Source organism: Doryrhamphus excisus, chromosome 13 (genome assembly GCF_030265055.1).
Source record: "Doryrhamphus excisus isolate RoL2022-K1 chromosome 13, RoL_Dexc_1.0, whole genome shotgun sequence".
NCBI classification, from domain to species: domain Eukaryota; kingdom Metazoa; phylum Chordata; class Actinopteri; order Syngnathiformes; family Syngnathidae; genus Doryrhamphus; species Doryrhamphus excisus.
The window spans coordinates 20573499-20591179 of record NC_080478.1 but is presented as its reverse complement, the minus strand read 5'-3'; the positions used below and the strand labels follow the sequence as shown (position 1 = coordinate 20591179).

Sequence of the window (17681 nt, the reverse complement as noted above, 5' to 3'; positions counted from 1 at the left end):
ATTATTATTATTATTATTATTATTATTATTATTATTATTATTATTATTATTATTATTATTATTATTATTATTATTATTATTATTTATTATTATTATTATTATTATTATTATTGTTATTGTTGTTATTATTATTATTATTATTATTGTTATTATTATTATTATTATTATATGATCCACACCATTATTGACCAAAATATCAATGATTTATGTTGTCAAAAGACCAACTTATTCCTATACATATGAATATATGAAAGTATGAACATGTGAACATATGAAAGCATGAAAGTATGAACATATGAACATATGAAAGTATGAACATATGAAAGTATGAACATATGAAAGTATGAGCATATGAAAGTATGAACATGTGAACATATGAAAGTATGAACATATGAAAGTATGAGCATATGAAAGTATGAACATGTGACCATATGAAAGTATGAACATGTGAACATATGAACATATGAAAGTATGAACATATGAAAGTATGAACATATGAAAGTATGAACATGTGAACATATGAAAGCATGAAAGTATGAACATGTGAACATATGAAAGTATGAACATGTGAACATATGAACATATGAAAGTATGAACATATGAAAGTATGAACATATGAAAGTATGAACATGTGAACATATGAAAGTATGAACATATGAAAGTATGGACATGTGAACATATGAAAGTATGAACATGTGAACATATGAAAGTATGAACATATGAAAGTATGAACATATGAAAGTATGAACATATGAAAGTATGGACATGTGAACATATGAAAGTATGAACATATGAAAGTATGAACATATGAAAGTATGGACATGTGAACATATGAAAGTATGAACATATGAAAGTATGAACATATGAAAGTATGAAAGTATGAACATGTGAACATATGAAAGTATGAACATGTGAACATATGAACATATGAAAGTATGAACATATGAAAGTATGGACATGTGAACATATGAAAGTATGAACATATGAAAGTATGAACATGTGAACATATGAAAGTATGAACATATGAAAGTATGAACATATGAAAGTATGAACATATGAAAGTATGAACATGTGAACATATGAAAGTATGAACATATGAAAGTATGAACATGTGAACATATGAAAGTATGAACATATGAAAGTATGAACATATGAAAGTATGAACATGTGAACATATGAAAGTATGAACATATGAAAGTATGAAAGTATGAACATATGAACATATGAAAGTATAAACATGTGAACATATGAAAGTATGAACATATGAAAGTATGAACATATGAAAGCATGAACATATGAAAGTATGAACACGTGAACATATGAAAGTATGAGGCTGAAAGGAGACCAGCATCGAAGCAGACTAACTAAACCGGATTTCATAGTTTCATAAGTTATGAATTTTCTGAAGTTGTATGACATCCCGGCTGCACGGTGGTCGAGTGGTTAGCATGTAGGTCTCACAGCTAGGAGACCCGAGTTTAATTCCACCCTCAGCCATCTCTGTGTGGAGTTTGCATGTTCTCCCCGTGCATGCGTGGCTTTTCTCCGGGTACTCCGGTTTCCTCCCACATTCCAAAAACATGCTAGGTTAATTAGCCACTCCAAATTGTCCATAGGTATGAATGTGAGTGTGAATGGTTGTTTGTCTATATGTGCCCTGTGATTGGCTGGCCACCAGTCCAGGGTGGACCCCGCCTCTCGCCCCAAGGCAGCTGGGATAGGCTCCAGCACCCCCTGTGACCTTTGTGAGGATAAGCCCATCAGCGGTGTAGTGCATCAACGGTGACGTTCCTGTCCTGTGAGCCGAGTTCTGGTCAGTTTTTGGTGTTGAAGAAAGTAGTCCCGGTTTAGTAAAGCGTTTTGCTTCTCCAAACAATATGCGTTCAAATGTGTAATACAGTACATATTATGACCGAGCACTTGATTAAGTAGGATAACGTGACTTTTGATTGACACAGTCAGAGAGGTACATTATTGTGCCGACAACTCCAACCAATTGTCTCATTTCCCAGTCATTTTCTGTTGGTTCGTGTTTGATTCCCGCTCCTCCTGCAGGAATAACCTTTTGTGCAGACACGAGGAGCGTTTGATTTACTTTATCTGCTAACCGACACGCACACTCACGGCGCACTTCAAGCGCGTGGCAGGATGCCTCCAACATCAAAGGCGTCTCCTGCGCTTTAAACGCCGGGACCCCGCCGAACCGCCATTTAAGGCACCCCCCCCCCCCACACACACACACACTGAAGGAGAGAGACGACATAACACATTTTCAGCACCACTTGATGGACTCCGTTGTTGATCAGCCATTGTTTGCAGCTTTTAATGACTCCATCGCTCATGTGACTTCATTATGGCGTCATGTGACTGTGATGAGAACGACTATTGGTCCATTTTGTGTCTGTGCACAGGTTTATTGCACGTGTGTGTGTGTGTGTGTGTGTGAGACCCCCCCACCCCCCCACACACCTTATTTACTCCTCGTGGTGTGTGTGTGTGTGTGACGAATGTGGAGGTGTCAGCGGTCAGTTAGAAAAAAATAAAAATAAAAATCCTCCAAAAAGCTGCTGTACGTATATTGGATGACAGGAAGTGATGTGCTTTACAAAATAAAAGCGCCTGGCCTGGCTCCTTGAGACAAACGGAAGAAATAGCAGCTCAGCGACTGGTCCCAATTTTTCACATGCCCGTTTGTTCAACGTACGCGTGTTTATAAGTCGAGAGAGGAAGTGATTGTCGGCCTTCATCACATTTAGCGGCGTTCCCTAATGGACCTGCATCCGTTTGGAATGACACGGGCCATTACAGCCTCCGTGCACGCTCCCTTTATTCTGGTTCTTTACTAGAAAGTATGTCGGCCGTGTTTACACCGAAGAACACGACATCGCTGTCCTTACTAGAGTCAACTATTTGTGTCTCAGAGGGACACATTAGTTTTTACTTACTTTGTAATCATGTGTGTGTGTGTGTGTGTGTGTGTGTGTGTTATATTGTCCACTTTGGACAGTGTCTTCTTCACTGTCTGCAATTTAACTCCACCAACACCCATCATCCCGCCTCCCACGATGGCCATTTTAGTGTGATGGATGGACTGTGTGTGCGTGTCTGTCTTGTGCTATGTATTGATGTGTACCGTCTACTGTTTGGGCTGTGTGTGTGTTGGTACAATTTCCAAAACATTAGCAAGGCATCCGTTAGTTGGACGAGGTGAGAGGAGGAGATAAAGAGATAGAATATAAGATAAAAGATTAACTTTGGATTGGAGGTGTGACGCTATGCTGTCATCACGACTTTGTTTTGGGTACAGGAGGAGAACAAAATACAAAGAACAAAATGACCTAGCTTTTGTGTAAACAGCTTTAATTACCGTATTTTATGGACTATAAGTCGCTCTGGAGTATAAGTCGCACAAGGCCAAAAATGCATAATCAGGTAGAAAAAAAAACATACATAAGTCGCACAAGGCCAAAAATGCATAATTAGGTAAAAAAAAAACATACATAAGTCGCACTGGAGTATAAGTTACACAAGGCCAAAAATGCATATTTAGGTAGAAAAAACATACATAAGTCGCACAAGGCCAAAAATGCATAATTAGGTAAAAAAAAAAAAACATACATAAGTCACACTGGAGTATAAGTCCCACAAGGGCAAAAATGCATAATTAGGTAAAAAAAACATACATAAGTCGCACAAGGCCAAAAATGCATAATTAGGTAGAAAAAACATACATAAGTCGCACAAGGCCAAAAATGCATAATTAGGTTAAAAAAAACATACATAAGTCGCACTGGAGTATAAGTCGCACAAGGCCAAAAATGCATAATTAGGTAGAAAAAAAACATACATAAGTTGCATTGAAGTATAAGTCACACAAGGGCAAAAATGCATAATTAGGTAGAAAAAACATACATAAGTTACACAAGGCCAAAAATGCATAATTAGGTAAAAAAAAAACATACATAAGTCGCATTGAAGTATAAGTCACACAAGGGCAAAAATGCATAATTAGGTAGAAAAAACATACATAAGTCCCACAAGGCCAAAAATGCATCATTAGGTAGAAAAAGAACATGTCCTAATTTTTTTTTCTACTAATCTCTACAGTATGTCACCCAAATGAAATTGTTAACATAATTTATTTATATATACTTATACACTATATATTTATTTAATACCCTTTCATATAATTATAGGTGCATATATATATATATATAAAGTATAAATAGAATGTTTGATATCCAACACCCAGCAACCAGGTGATTTAAATCATGAGGTTTGACTCATGTGATTCTGTGCACCCAATCAGGATATCACCCCTTGATCACATGACACACACACTAACCAATAAATAGCCAACAGGAAGACACATGGGTAAACACTTGCTGCACAGGTAGGCTTTCAAATATATTTGTATTTTATGGCATCTGAATGCCGAGCCAATGAAGTATTGATTGGTAACTATAGCTTGGTTACGACCCGCCAGGCGGCTAATGTGGTATCACTGCTAGCATGCCACAGTAAACCCAAAGTGTCGCCTTTGATTGCATCTTTGGATAATAATATGGCTTTTCATGCCAAATTGCTATCTAAACAACAACAATGGCTGTCAATCATTCAGTGTGAATAGTAGCCATCACTGCCAGCACAACATATCATACTCATCACAACACAATCGGCGTATGTTATTATTGTTATTGATGTCAATATGTCACCCTTCATGGCTGTGTTCATAGTTGTCTAAACGTGGCTCGCTGTCACTCATCTGTCCGTTACAGGAAGTACATTATTTTACGACTAGTATGGGATAATAGTAAGGGGTTTCACGGCAGGGGTAAATAATCCGGTATTGTATTTTGCAACGTCAGGGTCACACCCTGATACTGGGGGCCAATCTTTTCTGCACGTGTGATATCAGAGTCGATATCAGTCAATGTTATTGTTGTGGATATGTCACTTTCTTTGCTGTCAGTTCATCGGAACGTGTTCTGGTTGTGACATCACGGCCAAGATGGCAGCGGTTCATAACTTTATTTCTCTTGTATTTTAGAGTTTATACATTTTATACATTTTTCTATGACGGCAGTGAAAAAATGTTTTATTAAGTGAGTACTTTCATTTTATTTTATTTTTATTTTATTTTATTTTATTTTTATTTTTTTATGGGTTTTGGTGTCATGGGCACTTTAAGGACTGCTTGGAAGATAGTTAAGTTAAGATATCAATTTCATTGGTGTTGACTGACAAGTCATTCACAGGAGGCCCCGCCCACATGAATAAAGACGCAAACGGGACAAATAAATTCATTCATTCATTCATTTTCTACCACTTTTCCTCACGAGGGTCGCGGGGGGTGCTGGAGCCTATCCCAGCTGTCTTCGGGCGTAAGGCGGGGTACACCCTGGACTGGTGGCCAGCCAATCACAGGGCACATATAGACAAACAACCATTCACACTCACACCTATGGACAATTTGGAGTGGCTAATTAACCTAGCATGTTTTTGGAATGTGGGAGGAAACCGGAGTACCCGGAGAAAACCCACGCATGCACGGGGAGAACATGCAAACTCCACACAGAGATGCCCGAGGGTGGAATTGAACCCTGGTTTCCTAGCTGTGAGGTCTGTGCGCTAACCCCTAGACCACCGTGCCGCCCAGGACAAATAAATAAAATGTATAATTTCATAATTGCTTGCTTGTCTAACTAACCTTAAAGGTCCAACCACCACATGGTCCACAATGTTCTTAACACACACAGAGTGTTGTTGTCCACCCGGCTGTGGTTCTTCATGTCCTCATGTGTTCTGTTCTGTGTGTTCCACAGTGACCCCTACTGGGAGCGGCCGGCCAATGCGGGCAGCTGCGCGGCCGCCCGACCCAAGACGCTTCACCTGGCCGGCCAGCAGCATACCTCGTCGCCATGGTAATGTTGTAGCTAGCTTCTTTTTCCGTATTGTAGCATTGCAGGAGGACGTTAGCGTGGATTGTCTCATTTGAACATTTTGTGGAATCTTCACACATCACATGATCAAAGAGTCATCTGACACTTGATTTGTTTTCATATTTTAAGGTTTGAAACCTGAATGTATTTACCTGCATGAAGGTGTGTGTGTGTGTGTGTGTGTGTGTATAAACAACTTGTGTGTTTCCTCTTCAGTTCATCACCTTCTCCTTTCCGTCGTCTTCCTCCCTGTAGATGTCTTTGTGACTGAGAAGAAGGGATTTTGACTATGACAGTGTGTGTATATATATATATGTGTGTGTGTGTGTGTGTGTGTGTGTGTGTGTGTGTGTGTGTTATTGTATGAGACAACAGAGGGAGGATTTGTGTCGAATCAGGCATTTGAAAGAAGAAGAAGACTCTTATTAGCTCATTAGAGAACAATCTTAGCATCCGCTGCACCAGACGCACACGCTCGTGCACATAGGTACTTCTTTTGTTTGATGGCGGCGGCGTGTTGCACTCATGTGGGTTTTTTTTTTTTTTTTTTTTTTTGGTCACATGAGGCAAGTGTTGGCTGACTTCCTGTCTTTGATGGCACACCTTCTAACCTACTTCCTCCCCGGTGTCTCCCACTTTCCTCCCCATTCCTCTCCCTCTCAGCATCAGCATCCTTGCTATGTTTGTATTTTCTATATTTCATCTTTGGCCCTGTTCTTTGTCTGGCAGGAAACGTGTTAATAATGGATTGAATAGACTTAGAGGTGTGTGTGTGTGTGTGTGTGTGTGTGTGTGTGTACGCACGAAGCTGAACCCGTTTGAAGCGTCGACGTGTTGCTTGTCGTCCAGAAGCAGTGAAGTATTGATCTCGGCGCTCGTTTGTCTGATTTGCCTCTGAACTCGCCAGTCGGAATGTTTGATGAAATGGTTTGAATTCATCTTCATCGTTTTGCAGGTGAAGCTCCTTCAAAGAGCTTCAGCCTCTTTAAGTTGGCCTACATTACCCATAATCCTCCAGAGGAGCCTTCAGCCTCCTTTTCAGCATCAGTCAGTTCTTCTCAGCAAACGTGGGAAATGTAAATCGTCAAAGTCTGTCCGGTGTACAGACAATGTTTTAAATCACTTTTAGAGTAGTTTTAAGTGTAAAAAGAAGTGGAGTAGTGTTACTAGCATCAGAGGTCTCATATGGTGATGCTGGTTTTCAAACATAAAATGTGAAGCAAAATTTGGGCTTTCTAAAAACACTTAAAAATGTATAGTTGTGGGGGAATCCATGTTGTTTGTGATGTAAACAAAGGCCGTGTGTGACGTCAAAACGTACGTTGTTGCAGGTGGTGATGCTCTGGTTATTGGCGTCCATACCCAATTACATAATTGGATTGTTCTCCAAATCGGGGAAAAATAACCCGCCTTAGTCAGCCATAAAAATGGACCTACTATTTGTGTTTTAGGAAGAACAAGATATCCACATACATCATATTTTAATTTGGAGAACAGTAATCAATACCGTTGCCTTTTTTCTAACCTGCGGACCAAACCATTAGGTTCATATTCATGTGGTCCATCTCAGGCCTAAGCAATCACTCTATTAATCGGTAATTATTTTTGTGACCCACCAGTGAGCCGGGACTACCAAAAACTGACCAGAACTCGGCTCACAGGAAGTAGTGGGGGAAAGGTCACCGTTGATGCACTACACTACTGATGGGGATGTCCTTCATTCATTCATTTTCTACCGCTTATCCTCACAAGGGTCACGGAGGTGCTGGAGCCTATCCCAGCTGTCTTCTTGGGGCAAGAGGCGGGGTCCACCCTGGACTGGTGGCCAGCCAATCCCAGGGCACATATAGACAAACAACCATTCACACTCACATTCATACCTATGGACAATTTGGAGTGGCTAATTAAGCTAGCGCTAACCACTAGACCGCCTCAGATTAATCAACTAAGGAAATAACGGTGTTAGCGCGTAGACCTCACAGCTAGGAGACTGGAGTTAGTTTCCCACCCTGGGGCATCTCTGTGTGGAGTTTGCATGTTCTCCGGGTACTCCGGTTTCCTCCCACATTCCAAAAACATGCTAGGTTAATTAGCCACTCCAAATTGTCCATAGGTATGAATGTGAGTGTGAATGGTTGTTTGTCTAAAAGTGCCCTGTGATTGGCTGCCGACCAATCCAGGGTGGACCCAGCCGGTAGAAATCAACTGAATCAACTTTTGCTTAGAAGGAGTTAAAAGGGAAACCTTGTTACCGTAATGCCTCAACTTAAGACTCATCAGCTTTGGTCAAAATGGCAAATTATGATGAAGATGCAAGAAAAGTCAGTCATGATCTTCTAGAACATCTTCCACCATTTTGTTTTGTCTTTTCCATGTTCTAATGAGGGCTGCACGGCGGTCGAGTGGTTAGCGCGTAGATCTCACAGCTAGGAGACCAGGGTTCAATTCCACCCTGGGCCATCTCTGTGGAGTTTGCGTGTTCTCTGGGTACTCCGGTTTCCTCCCACATTCCAAAAACATGCTAGGTTAATTAGCCACTCCAAATTGTCCATAGGTGTGAATGTGAGTGTGAATGGTTGTTTGTCTATATGTGCCCTGGGATTGGCTGGCCACCAGTCCAGGGTGAAGACAGCTGGGATAGGCTCCAGCACTCCTCGACCTCGTGATGATAAGCGGTAGAAAATGAATGAATGAATTTGAAATATTGAACACTATTAATAATTTGGGCTGCACGGTGGTCTAGTGGTTAGCGCGCAGGCCTCACAGCTAGGAACCCCAGTTCAATTCCATCCTCGGCCATCTCTGCGTGGAGTTTGTGTGGGTTTTCTCCGGGTACTCCGGTTTCCTCCCACATTCCAAAAACATGCTAGGTTAATTAGCCACTCCAAATTGTCCATAGGTATGAATGTGAGTGTGAATGGTTGTTTGTCTATATGTGCCCTGGGATTGGCTGGCCACCAGTCCAGGGTGTACCCCGCCTCTCGCCCGAAGAAGACAGCTGGGATAGGCTCCAGCACCCCCGCGACCTCATGATGATAAGTGGTAGAAAATGAATGAATGAAAATAATGTTTATTTTATAATATTTATGTTTTTAAAAGCTTTAGTTGACATGACAGCACATTGACAGGAAGTCAACTGCCTGCCAAACCAACAGGTGGCGCTAAAACTGTAAGACTCTTTCAACGTTCAAAGAAAGCGACTTCCTGAAAAGACACAAGTAAAGAGCGTAATCTCACCTGCGTGTCGTTTTACTTGAAGAAGTTTTCCGTGGACGGCGAAGGCGGCTTCATGAGAGGCAAACACTTAGTCAATTAGTGCAGGTTGATTTCAAAGAAGAAGAAGAGATGTTGTGTTGGTGTTGTGATAGCAGAAAGCCTCCAGCTGGCCTCTCATGTGACGCTCATTGATTGATTTACTTTACTGCTGTTTGCAGGGAGGAAGATGAAAGCTAAATCAACCTCAGCAGGTGTGGGGGGGGGGGGGGGGCAAAAACTACACAACCATTAGCGTTAGCTCCTGCAGCTAGCTCACCTGAGGACTTTAAACATCTTTGATTTCTCTTTGATTTGCACGCAGTTTACTTTTACTTTTTAATTGGATCCAGCTCGCTCGCTTCGTGCACAGCAGCGTTTCCTTTGAGGCTTGTTTTCTTGGCGTTAAATGAAACAGGAAGTCAACACGTCACGTGATGAAGACGCTGTTTGCAGTTGAGGGCACCACTCACTACGACTGGGGCTGGGAACCTAAGGGTATCTCCTAATACCATACCATTCACCATGCTGTACTTATTTTTTTATTTTTATTTTTACTGTGCAGCCTTTGGTCCTGGGACAAAAATACCAATATCACTACTTTACTATATTTCATTTTTACCAAAGATAATTAATAAGTGGTCGCTGTTTTGTGGTTGTCTATAGCATTGTCATTCATTCATTCATTCATTTTCTACCGCTTATCCTCACAAGGGTCGCGGGGGTGTTGGAGCCTATCCCAGCTGTCTTCTTGGGGCGAGAGGCGGGGTCCACCCTGGACTGGTGGCCAGCCAATCCCAGGGCACATATAGACAAACAACCATTCACACTCACATTCATACCTATGGACAATTTGGAGCGGCTAATTAACCTAGCATGTTTTTGGAATGTGGGAGGAAACCGGAGTACCCGGAGAAAACCCACGCATGCACGGGGAGAACATGCAAACTCCACACAGAGATGGCCGAGGGTGGAATTGAACTCAGGGCTCCTAGCGCGCTAACCACTCGACCACCGTGCAGCCAGAATTTTACATTCATTCATTCATTTTTCTACCGCTTATCCTCACAAGGGTCATGGGGGGTGCTGGAGCCTATCCCGGCTTCTCTTCAGGCGATGCAATGCTGTCCTTCTGATGACAATAACATCTCAAAACAAAACATTTCATAGTTTCGATTTTTCAACATAATTTAAGAGTACAATGCCACATATCCTTGTTATGCTGGAGCCTATCCCAGCTCTCTTTGGCTAGACCAGGGTTACAACCTCGACTGGTGGCCAGCCAATCACAGGACACATATAGACAAACAACCATTCACACTCACATTCATACCTATGGACAATTTGGAGTGGCTAATTAACCTAGCATGTTTTTGGAATGTGGGAGGAAACTGGAGTACCCGGAGAAAACCCACACACGAGGAGAACATGCAAACTCCACACTGAGATGGCTGAGGGTGGAATTGAACTTGGGGTTCTTAGCGCGCTAACCACTCGACCACCGTGCAGCCAGAATTTTACATTCATTCATTCATTTTTCTACCGCTTATCCTCACAAGGGTCATGGGGGGTGCTGGAGCCTATCCCGGCTTCTCTTCAGGCGATGCAATGCTGTCCTTCTGATGACAATAACATCTCAAAACAAAACATTTCATAGTTTCGATTTTTCAACATAATTTAAGAGTACAATGCCACATATCCTTGTTATGCTGGAGCCTATCCCAGCTCTCTTTGGCTAGACCAGGGTTACAACCTCGACTGGTGGCCAGCCAATCGCAGGACACATATAGACAAACAACCATTCACACTCACATTCATACCTATGGACAATTTGGAGTGGCTAATTAACCTAGCATGTTTTTGGAATGTGGGAGGAAACCGGAGTACCCGGAGAAAACCCACGCATGCACGGGGAGAACATGCAAACTTCATACAGAGATGGCTGAGGGTGGAATTGAACTCGGGTCTCCTCGCTGTGAAGCCTGTGTGCTAACCACCCGTCCACTGTGCAGCCCTGGTTCAAGTATATTTTTCATCAAAATAGTAGCCATGCCAAAATGTTGTGTTGCTGCTGGATGTTCACAGTATCCGAGTGATACTGTCGTGGGGGTGCTGGAGCCTATCCCAGCTCTCTTTGGCTAGACCAGGGTTACACCCTGGACTGGTGGCCAGCCAATCACAGGGCACATATAGACAAACAACCATTCACACTCACATTCATACCTATGGATGATTTGGATTGGCTAATTAACCTAGCATGTCACACAACACACATTTGGGGAGTGCCCAACTAACTCTAAGACAAATACATGACTAATGTATTTCTTCAAAATGGAGTCATTGATTGGCTACTGCTATTCTTCCTGGGAAGAACGTCTTACCGGAAAACAAACTTGCCCACTTTGGACACGTCATTAGCTTCAAAGAGAACCGAGACATCGAGAACGTCCATCAGTTGAGTGAAAACCTCCACAGAGGTCAAACCAAAGTAATATATGTGACACGAGTACGCAACACCAACGTTTGATTGACAGCCGCTATGCCCACCACCATCATGGTGCTCGTGTCGTGAACATTCAACTGTGAAAGTCTGTGAAATGATGGTCTTCACATCTCCACTAATACCTCCTCCTTCTCCTCCTCCTTCTCCTGCGGCTGGCCAGGATGCGGGCCTATCGGCTCTGGTTCTGGTCCACTTGCCGCATGGACAAGATTTAGCCGCCAATCCTCCTCAGATAGCAGCAGAGCCGGCGAGGGGGGGGGGCTGGGAGGGGGGTACTGAGCCCACATAATTGTGAAGAAGTTCATGTGGGAATAAAAGCTGGAAGGAGTTCAAACTGAAAGAACTAAGAACCTGCAGTACCAAAGTCCTTAAGAACGTTTAAGCATGATTGGACCAGGTTGACAAAGAGAGGTCAAAGGTAATTGTGCTGACACAGGCATGTACCCCGCCTCTCGCCCAAAGACAGCTGGGATAGGCTCCAGCACCCCCACGACAGTATCACTCGGATACTGTGAACATCCAGCAGCAACACAACATTTTGGCATGACTACTATTTTGATGAAAAATATACTGAACCAGGGCTGCACAGTGGACGGGTGGTTAGCACACAGGCTTCACAGCGAGGAAACCCGAGTTCAATTCCACCCTCGGCCATCTCTGTGTGGAGTTTGCATGTTCTCCCCGTGCATGCGTGGGTTTTCTCCGGGTACTCCGGTTTCCTCCCACATTCCAAAAACATGCTAGGTTAATTAGCCACTCCAAATTGTCCATAGGTATGAATGTGAGTGTGAATGGTTGTTTGTCTATATGTGCCCTGTGATTGGCTGGCCACCAGTCCAGGGTGTACCCCGCCTCTCGCCCGAAGAAGACAGCTGGGATAGGCTCCAGCACCCCGCGACCTCGTGATGATAAGCGGTAGAAAATGAATGAATGAATGAATTTGAAATATTGAACACGATTAATAATTTGGGCTGCACGGTGGTTAAGTGGTTAGCGCGCAGGCCTCACAGCTAGGAGACCCGAGTTCAATTCCACCCTCGGCCATCTCTGTGTGGAGTTTGTGTGGGTTTTCTCCGGGTACTCCGGTTTCCTCCCACATTCCAAAAACATGCTAGGTTAATTAGCCACTCCAAATTGTCCATAGGTATGAATGTGAGTGTGAATGGTTGTTTGTCTATATGTGCCCTGGGATTGGCTGGCTGGCTCTCGCCCGAAGACAGCTGGGATAGGCTCCAGCACCCCTGTGACTGCTGTGAGGATAAGCGGCATAAAATGAATGAATGAATGAGGACTCGATGACTTGATGACTTGTTCATGTTCGGAATTATCGAGATTGGAGGAAAAATGTTGAAAAGTCTTCCTGTCTTTGGATGAAATGACTTTGTGTCCTCTGCATTCCTGATGTCAATAGTTCTAGGAGGTCACATGATTCGGACTCTGTCCCAAGATGACTTTGTCCACACACACACACACACACACACACACACCTGTAGCTCCCACACCTGTCTTGTCTGGCTTCACGGCGGCCTTCACGTGCCGCATGCTGTTGTCAGGCGGCGTGGGAATTCCCAGTGGAGCTCCATGATCACAGATGCTCGGCTGATAGGATGTCCACATAGTGAGCACACACGCACACGCGTGCACGTTGTTTGACCGCCACCTTGTCATTCAAGGACGAGCGTGCACGGAGCGCTCCATCTGGCTTCGGGACTGTGTCGGGTGCCGTGCCGTGTGGGTCCATTGTGGATGGGTGGGTCCACTGTGGATGAAGAAATAACACTTCATCACTTTCACATTCCACACGCTTGGTTCTGCCCTTCGCCGCTTCCCGCCGTCACGTGTGTGTTGTGTTGTGTTGTGTTGTGTTTTGTGTTATGGTTCCTGACAACACAAACGCACAATGAGAGCGAGACCGCAGGCCATGTTGAGAATGAGCACGGCGTGAACGCCATCAATTATTCATCGTTTTTGTCTGCGCGTAAACAAGATGTCTGACACACATACCGCCCCCCCCCCCCCCCCCCCACACACACACACAAGCAACGAGCACACAACCTGTTGATCGCTTCCACACCAGGAAGGACAGATATGATAATATGACATCACCGCACAACATTTTAGCTGCTAAAGCTATCTATTTAGCCTTTAGCATGTTTAGCCTTCAGCATTTGGTTTAGTTAACGTTAGCTGCTAAAGCTTGTTTCTATTTAGCCTTTAGCACGTTTAGCCTTTTAGCCTTCAGCATTTGGTTTAGCTAACGTTAGCTGCTAAAGCTTGTTTCTATTTAGCCTTTAGCACGTTTAGCCTTTTAGCCTTCAGCATTTGGTTTAGCTAACGTTAGCTGCTAAAGCTTGTTTCTATTTAGCCTTTAGCACGTTTAGCCTTTTAGCCTTCAGCATTTGGTTTAGCTAACGTTAGCTGCTAAAGCTTGTTTCTATTTAGCCTTTAGCACGTTTAGCCTTTTAGCCTTCAGCATTTGGTTTAGCTAACGTTAGCTGCTAAAGCTTGTTTCTATTTAGCCTTTAGCACGTTTAGCCTTTTAGCCTTCAGCATTTGGTTTCGCTAACGTTAACTGCTAAAGCTTGTTTCTATTTAGCCTTTAGCATGTTCAGCCTTTTAGCCTTTAGCATTTGGTTCAGCTAACATTAGCCGCTAAAGCTTGTTACTATTTAGCCTTTAGCATTTGGTTTAGCTAACATTAGCTGCTAAAGCTTGTTTCTATTTAGCCTTTAGCACGTTTAGCCTTTTAGCCTTCAGCATTTGGTTTAGCTAACATTAGCTGCTAAAGCTATTTAGCCTTTAGCCTGTTTAGCCTTTTAGCCTTCAGCATTTGGTTTAGCTAACATTAGCTGCTAAAGCTTGTTTCTATTTAGCCTTTAGCACGTTTAGCCCTTTAGCCTTCAGCATTTGGTTTAGCTAACGTTAGCTGCTAAAGCTTGTTTCTCCTCGGCTTTGATTACCTTTTCATTTAGCTGATTGAATGATTGATGAAGTTCTTTCTCCGATGTTAAGAAACACTCCTGGTGTTGTTGTGTTGTGTTGTGTTGTGTTGTTGTGTTTTCCTTGTGTGTAATCAGATGCAGGCAGGTGAGATCCAGCAGGTGTGTGTTTCTGTTTTTGGCTTGTGGTTTCATTCTGGGAAGAAGCTGCTTGTCAGTGGGATTCCAGTGTATTTTGGCTTCTTTGCTGTGTGTGGGTGTGTGTGTGGGTGTGGGTGTGTGTGTGTGTGTGGGTGTGTGTGCTCAGTGTGTTGTAGGCCAAAGGTGTGTTGTTGTAACTCAGTTGCCAAGCTAATTAGTGCCGTAGAGCTTGGAGGCCTGCAGAGAGATTACACCACACTGTGTGTGTGTGTGTGTGCGTGCGCGTGTGTGTGTGCGTATGTGTGTGCGTATATGTGTGTGTGTATTGTGCCAAAACATCTCTTTGCTTCTCATTCTCGTAGCTTTTGTACACCTTAGAAAACACAAAGATGTCTCCTACTGATCAGGACATGTCTGATGTCTTTTTATCATATAGACACACTCTTGTTTACTGTGCAGCCACACACACACACACCTACACACTCACACACACACACATATACACACACACATATACACACATGCTGACTACTAAGCCATGTAGCATGTTAGCACACAAGAGGCTTACGTTGGCACGAAGGAAACATGAGCACGAGAAGGTAAGTGAGGAGGTGACGAAGGATGAAGGTGAGGAAAGGAGGTGATGATGAAGGCCACCGAGGATGAGGAGGAAGGTGTTGTCTTTGATTGAAGGTTAAAGGAGGACAAGATGGAGATGATGGAGATGCAGGAGGAGAATGGAGGTGTGTGTGTGGTCCGGCAGCTTCTTAACAAGGGACTCCTGCTAATTTGGTAGCTAATACCGAGCTGTTCCACTCCAGTGAACGTGGGGGGGAGGAGATAAGGCCAGATGAGGAGAAAGGAATAAAAGAGGAGTAAAGATGCAGACAGGAAGAAGAAGAAGAAGAAGACGAGTCGGGCTGAACAATGGAGGGTGAGGAGGTGAAGGTAACTCAACCTTGTGTGCAGCTGTCACCTTCTTCCTTCCTCTTCTTGGCTTCTTGCTTCCTTCTTTCATCATCTTCGTCATGTGACTGCTCGGTGACCTTTACCCTCGAAAACAACAACAGGAAGACGAGGACCAATCAGAGAGTTCCGTACAGTATGTGCACGCCCATCATGCACCTGTCTTAGTGTTATTTCGGGGAAAGAGACTCGAACAAATGGAGTACTTGCATCAGTGTACTTCAATAAGTATACTGTGTACATTTACTGTGTACTTAGTGTGAATGGACGCTGCCCCAAATCTACTGTTGTTTTGAGTGCGTGAGGATTTTGCATTAGATGCTATAAAGCAGGGTCTCAAATACGCGGCCCGCGGGCCAAATGTGGCCCGCAGGACACTAGTTTGAGACCCCCGCCTTGATATGAAAGTTTAATGTTTGATATGGATGCTGTATGGTATCATGTACCCAGAAAAAAATATTACGTTTGATTCATGTTCATGTTAAAGGTTAAATAACTGTTAATAGTTATCCTCCCTATCCGTGTGGAAGTGGTTAAGTTCTTGGCTATTTAAGTTGAAAGGAAATAACTTGAAGGCTACCGTTTAGGTGGCTAGCTCTCTAGTTTGCGAGTTAGCATGTGTCTCGAGACCCTGCAGTTGCGCAATATGTTGTAAATAAAAAGAGTATAAATGTGACTATAGTCGTGTTTTGTCATGTCTACAGGGCTCTAATAATGCTTTGTTCATTTTAATCTGGAAAAAATCATTTGTCTACCCACCAACTATATGTGCTTTCTTAAGTTTTTATTATTATTATTATATTTATTTATTACTGATTTATTGGTTTTCTTTATTCTTGATTTTTTATTTTTCATCTTATTTTGTACAGAAAAATAAAAATTAAGATATTTGAGAACAGTGGAATGTTTTATCAGAGCTTTTCTTGTAGAAAATCGGAATTTTTAATTTGGAAAAACTTTTTTGGAAATTTTTTTTTTTGGAATTTTGGAAAAAAATTTTGGAAAAAAAAAATTTTTTTTTTTTTTTTTGGAAAACCTGATGTGGCCCAGTCTCACCCAGACCCTAGCTCCAGTGGCCCCCCAAGTAAATTGAGTTTGATACCCCTGCCATAAAGGAAGCTAAGGCGTTGCAGGCCTCGGTGAAGGATGCAAATGAGACATTGCATCATCATCATCATCATCATCACCACGCACCAATTGCGACACCCTCACTCAAAACTTTATGATATATTTTTTGAAAGATGGCGTGCACACTCTCTGCGTCTCTTTTGTCCCTATGAAGACATCAGTCACGTGACTAGGCTTTGTAATAATTGTTGTTGCATTAATCTCGGGTAATGAATAGCCTCCAGATTGACATTATTAGCCGCTAATGCTGATGAATGTTCATATTAGCGCGCGTGGCCATGCAAACGTGGACTAATTGCCGCATGGTCGTCGTTCCTGAGGAGATAACTGCTCTTACGGAGTGACGAGACAAAGCGCCCGCCGGCAACAAACAGCACACAGTAAATGATGGCACTTCCAAATATCAATTAATGTTGCACTAATTAGTAAGTTTACTCTCTTGGGAAAACCACCAATGATTTAATAGCCGCCAGCTAACTTTTATTTTTATTTTTTTTGATTTCTCAGTGTTGCTACAGCCGTTGTTGTTGGCGTTGTTTGGTACACTAAGCATGGCCCGTTTATGGCCTGTTTGAATCCGTTACCATGAATCTTTCCAAATTATATTTTGGTACATGAAAGCGCTAGCTGGCAATAGCATTTGTGATATTATTATTATTATTATTAAGGAAGGAAAACAAGGCAGGCTAATTCATTTGACGGTACATTCAAGCACATAATAACGACGAGTCAGTTAATGAATGCAATTGCTCCTCTTGCAAGCTGATGGATGAGGCTCAGCGGTGGCATCGACCGTCAACGGGTAGAACT

The 17681-nt window shown here is 42.8% G+C and overlaps 1 protein-coding gene across 3 annotated transcripts in view; it reads left to right on the top strand.

The window, feature by feature from the left end:
* Positions 1-17681, top strand: part of LOC131140179 (neuronal PAS domain-containing protein 3-like) — a 158005-nt gene that overhangs the window by 47103 nt on the left and 93221 nt on the right. For all 3 annotated transcript variants that reach the window (XM_058090366.1, XM_058090365.1, XM_058090367.1), the window contains exon 2: positions 5826-5924. In XM_058090366.1, coding sequence (XP_057946349.1) covers positions 5826-5924 — 99 coding nt within the window. The remainder of the gene's footprint in view (positions 1-5825; positions 5925-17681) is intronic.